General features: G+C 40.1%; 1 protein-coding gene across 1 annotated transcript in view; it reads left to right on the forward strand.

The window, feature by feature from the left end:
• The window catches only part of LOC139938850 (uncharacterized), a 38,725-nt gene extending 33,704 nt beyond the window's left edge, over positions 1–5,021 (forward strand). Inside the window, exons 31-32 of the mRNA XM_071934491.1 lie at positions 338–554; positions 1,049–5,021. Coding sequence (XP_071790592.1) covers positions 338–554; positions 1,049–2,000 — 1,169 coding nt within the window. The 3' untranslated portion in view covers positions 2,001–5,021. The remainder of the gene's footprint in view (positions 1–337; positions 555–1,048) is intronic.
• Positions 5,022–6,000: the final 979 nt, after the last annotated feature.

The raw sequence follows: 6,000 nt of genomic DNA on the forward strand, positions 1-6,000 counted from the left end.
CCTAAATCAACTGCCACCAGGGTACGTTGACCATTCTCCTGAAGGCAATCAGTGCATACTCATTGAAACATTTAGCTGTCAACCACCGGTTCCTCTCCGAACCCAAACACTGCTCAAAAAAAATTTACACATGGTGCTACCACAAACCTAAAAGGAAAAGGAGCTAAGCATAACAAAATAAGTGTTTATCAGAATAAAGTTACTGGCCAAACTACAAATTGTAACTGATATCCTGCTCATTTCTGCTTAGCAGCAGAAAATCGTTAAGCAATAATTGCTGCTTGAGCATCTCCATTCAATTGGGCCCGATTGAATCCTGGTTTTGAATTTTCTGCAGAAAACTTAGCCATCGCCTCCTGCCAGTCTCTCGTTGTGGCTTTTTCTAATAAGCCGACAGCACAGACTGAAATATACGTCCCATCATGGATTCCTGTTGTACTGGTATGCCTGGTGCTTCTGGCGTTCACCGTCCTGTTTATCTTCGCTGCTATCCGTCGAGTGCGTGGGATACCATCCTACAAGGCATCCAGTTCGTTCATTCCACGTCGAGCAAGGTATGCCAAGGTTATCAATTACTCAAAAACTTAATTTTTTGTTTTTTTGAAATTCCTGATGGTTAGATAATAGGCATAGCTCGATATTATTTTTTTTGATTTATGATTCGTCTCCTTGTTTATGCTCTCTGCATAACCAACAACTCAGTTGTTTGTTTGTTTATTTGCTTTTGTGTTTGTTTGTTTGTCTCCTTCTTTGTTTATAAGATTTTCCCATCAAGGGAACTCAGGCAAACTTCCACTAGGGGATATGAACACCAAGCCGGCCAATCTCTCTCATGCAAACACGTCTATGATTATGAGTTGAACTTATCAAGAAATTTTTATTCAGTAACTTGACGACAATACCTATTCCAGTCATTGTGAAATCAGCGGTAAGCTTGGTCAGGATTCGAACCCACAACCTTGTGATTGCAAGTCCTACAGTCTAACCGGTAGACCACGGTAACCAAAGTATTAAATGAATGTAAATGTAAATCTGGTTAATGTTTCAGGTTCCTCAGTGTTTCCGAACAAGTCATGGTGTACCCTGAGCCAGACTACCAGCCAGATGAGCAAGCGCTCCAGACCTTCTGCCCCGAGACACGACCAAGAGAGGAGACTCAACCACAGTCCGCTGCTCCAGCCACTCTGACTGCTCCAACAGCTGCTTTGGTTGCTCGGACCACTGCCCTGGCCGCTCCGACAGCTACTTCGGTCGCTCCGATCGCTGCCCCAGCCGCTGCACAAGCTGTTCCGACCGCTGCCTCAGTCGCTCTTAGCGCTGCTGCGGTCGCACCACAAGCATCTGCCCAAGAACCCACAGGAGAGAAACCCCCTCCATACTCCCCACCTTCTAACCTCTTCCTCGCTAGTGCACTAGGGCTCATTCCTCCTAGTTATGAAGAAGCAGACGTCGAGGCCCCACCGATAAAAAAGAAAGTGAATCTTGATGACGACCGGGCGGTGGCTAAGTTCATAGAGACTGTGGCGATGCCGATTGGTGATAGGGGTACACTCATGACCAAAGGGAGCAATCTGGGGGATTGGGAGAAAGGCCAGCTGGGTTTAGTGGATGAGGTAAAGCCAGAGCAGAAGAGCAAAAGAGTGCGGAAGAAGTCCTCCGGTCGGAGACCATCCGTCACGCGGCAGCTGTCGGTCGCCGCTGTAGCTTACCAAAATCCCGTCTTTATACCCGATAAGACAATGCCAGGCAATCGGGCAGCAGGAACCCAATGGGGTGTCTCATCAGATGACTGGCACCCACCAACCGAGATCCACCCCAACGGCTCACCTGGAGGTAACGAGAAAGTAAAGGAAAGACGTTCTCCGTCGACGCGGCCAGGGGTTCCAGAGCGTAGACGCAGCAAGAAGACTTCCATCTCAAAATCCTCCTCTGATGTAATGAAACAGAATCCCGTCTTCAAAGAGTCAGACTCCGAGGGTTCTGATGATATATTTGAATAATAAGTGTAAACACAGGGCCCAGGTGAAGGGGGCTGGAGGGTTCTGCAATAAAGGGATGAAGAACAGAGTTCTGGTGAATCAAATTGTGTTTAATGCTCTTCATATCAGCAGTCATCCACAATGTGGCTGGCTGGGTGGGAGAGCATCTATAGTACCCAGTCTGGCTGTGCTGTCTTGGGTCTAGTTGGCTGTTGAATAATGGGGGTGAAGGTGGGGTGCTGTTCAAAATTTAGGGGGTGGAACACTAAAACTACTTATTTTTATCCAACCTACATTAGGGTTGATAATAATACCAATCACGTTCAAGAACTTAAAGACACTGGACACTATTGGTAATTGTCAAAGACCAGTCTTCTCACTTGGTGTATTTCAACATATGCATAAAATAACAAACCTGTGAAAGTTTGGGCTCAATTGGTCGCCGAAGTTGCGACATGGTCACTCGAAGTTGTGTGCTTTCAGATGCTTGATTTCAAGACCTCAAATTCTAAGTCTGAGGTCTCGAAATCAAATTCGTGGAAAATTACTTCTTTCTCAAAAACTACATTACTTCAGAGTGAGCCATTTCTCACATTGTTTTATAACATCAACGTCTGTCTCCCCATTACTCGTTACCAAGAAAGGTTTTTTGCCAATAATTATTTTGAGTAATTACCAATAGTGTTCAGTGCCTTTAAAGAGCTGATACTGAAATGAAACAACCTGGTTATGAATAAGACGGCCTTTCATTTCATTTTATTTTACTTCATTAATTCTGTTTGTGAAGCCAATGACTCTCAAAAAAGCAAACTTAATCACAGTACTAGCCAAGAACCCAATGGACAGAAGACAAGAAGGGAAGGCATTGATGTCATGTTCTGGTAAACTATTTTATCAGAACATTTAACCAGGTCTTAGAAATATCGATGACCTTGAAGATCTTTACCAATTAAACCCTTCTGAGACCATAATCCGTGCCCAAGCAGCTATACTAAACGCCCATGGCAGCAGCATAATAATAAAATAATATTTAATAATAATATTTATTCGGGCAATCACATTTACAAGCACATGTACATACATTAAAAATATTTAATAAAAAAAAGTAAAACAAACAGTGGGGGTGCCCAGGAGAGCATACAAGTTAAAAAAATTACTATCGCCAAAAGGCGTATGTCTCCTAAATCTCCCAAAATACATTAAAGCCATTGGACCCTTTCGGTTCAGAAAAATAAATAAAAATTTACAGATTTACAAATAACTTACAGGGTTTACAGAAGGCAATGGTGAAAGACTTCTCTTGAAATATTATTCCATGAAATGCTTTACTTTTTGAGAAAACAGCAAAACAATATAAATTCTCGTTAACGAAAATTATGGATTTATTTTAAACACATGTCATGACACGGCGAAACGCGCGGAAACAAGGGTGGGTTTTTCCGTTGTTTTCTCCCGACTCCGATGACCGATTGAGCCTAAATTTTCACAGGTTTGTTATTTGATATAGAAGTTGTGGTACACAAAGTGTGGGCCTTGGGCAACACTGTTTACCGAAAGGGTCCATTGGCTTTAAGGCAAAAGAGGGCATATAAAAAAGCACAGAAGATAATAACAATCAATGAAAGACTATAAAAGGCAAACAAGCAGAGATAAACACAAAAATACACACAATCCAAAAAGGATATTCGTTAAAAAGCAGGTCAATGCTTATACTAGCATTGTTTGACTAACTCAACCTTAAGGACACTGGACGCTATTGGTAACTGTCAAAGACCAGTCTTCTCCACGTATGCATAAAAAACAAACTTGTGAACATTTGAGCTCAATTGGTCGTCAAATTTGCGAGATAATAATTAAAGAATAAACTCCCTTGTCGCACGACATTGTGCACTTTCAGATGCTTGATTTTGAGACCTCAAGTTCTTAATCTGAGGTATAACAATTAAATTCGTGGCAAGTACTTCTAAATACTCCACTTCAGCAGGAGCTGTTTCTCACAATGTTTTATACCATCAACCTCTTCCCATTACTCGTTACCAATAAAGGTTCTATGCTAATAATTATTTTGAGTTATTACCAATAGTGTCCATAATATAATTTTTAAGACATATGCTAAGGTTTAAGAACCTTTACAACTTTATGTTAACCTGTAAATTCAATAAGTTTGGTTCACTTGTTATCATAGGTATATTTTTATATGGTTATAATTTGTATAAAAACAAACAATTATTCAGAAACTTTAAAATTGCTTTTGTAATATCAATAAATACTGAAACTTCAGACTGCTGATCCTCTGTTTGTGTTTTATATGGGTTGATAACATCCCACTCAGTGAGACAAAGTTAATGACACAACACTTGCAAAGTTTACCCCTTGTGACGAATATGTTGAAAGGTACTTGACAAAATTAACAAATAACAATCTGTACAACTCAGGGATGAGAATCATTCTTCCGCCTTTTGGCAGAATTCTGACTTTGGATTTTCAATAAGCATAGGGAAAGGACTTGAATAACCGACTTTTGTTTTAAAGGAACACGTTGCCTTGGATCGGTCGAGTTGGTCTTTGAAAAGCATTTGTAACCGTTTGTTATAAAATGTATATGGTTGGAAAGATGTTTTAAAAGTAGAATACAATAATCCACACAAACACGCCTCGAAATTGCACGGTTTTCCTTTTACCTCGTCGACGAACACGGTCGGCCATTTATGGGAGTCAAACTTTTGACTCCCATAAATGGCCGACCGTCTTAGTTCGCAAAGTAAAATGAAAACCACGTAATTTCGAGACAAAATTCGTCCGATCCAAGGCAACGTGTTCCTTTAAGATCAAGGGGTTGGGGCGTACAAGGTTTCTCACCAAATTCTTCCCATGCAAAGCCCTGTGTGCATGGGGTCCAGGCTTGATTTTAAAAGGGCCCTTGAAAATGTTTGATTCTAGATGCTTTAAGGCAAATCCTGGCAACCCCCCCCCCCCCACAACTTCTGAGCAGAAGATAATTCAGTTCCAGAACCCCCATTTGCGGTATTATAAAGTGTATGTAGGGCCTACTCATAATATTTACATCTAGGACTTTACAGAAGGACATGATTGATTGATTGATTGATTGATTGATTGATGGCAACTAAATTTAGTGTATTCTAACTAAAGTTTACTTCAATAAATTTTAAAGACGATTGAAACTGATAATTCCAGTGCTTTTCTTTATTTTTTATGACAAGAAACACTGAAAATTCTAACCCCTAAAACTAACCTTTAAAGGCCTCACAGTAAACGACACTGGTTCTAAAAATTATAAAGTTGCAAGCCTTTTACGACTCAGTGTCAAATGAAAGTTTGAGAGGTAGAAAGCCGAACGCAAATAAAAAACAAAAATGCAATGCTATGCATTTCCTCATTTTTACTTTTAACCAAAAGTGTCCAGTGCCTTTAACAGAAACATGACATTTCGTAAACTTGTTCAGGTGCCGCGCTTTGAATTCGAGTTTGATGGAACACTAAAGTAGTATAGCGCCCTCTATACAAATAAAATGACCTTCTTGACGCTACAAAAAAACCTCTTTGACCGTGAACATCAACTGTTCAGCTCAGTCATGAAACCATTAACCACAGAGCTGCTACATATGGATTGACAATTAAAAGTGTTCAGCATAGGTTTACCAGTGCAGCCAAAAGACAATAAAGCACCATTTGTGACTATTATCCCGTAGTGGTTTATCAGTTAAATTTTATCCTCAGCACATTTAGCCATTAATTCATCAGTTGAACAAAACACATGAAACAGACAGACTCAAGAAAATAACGATAATAAATTAGTGATATTGCCGCGTCTCTTTCATTCCCTTTATAGATTGCTTCTAAAAACTTAAACCTTTGCTGGACACATTGATAATACTCAAAATAATTGTGTAATCATAAAAACGTACTTGGTAACGAGCAATTGAGAGCCGTTGATAGTATAAAACATTATGAGAAACAGCTCCCTCTGCAAGTACGTAATTTCTCACTCAAGTATTCTGTA

Source organism: Asterias amurensis, chromosome 6 (assembly GCF_032118995.1).
Source record: "Asterias amurensis chromosome 6, ASM3211899v1".
NCBI classification, from domain to species: Eukaryota; Metazoa; Echinodermata; class Asteroidea; order Forcipulatida; family Asteriidae; genus Asterias; species Asterias amurensis.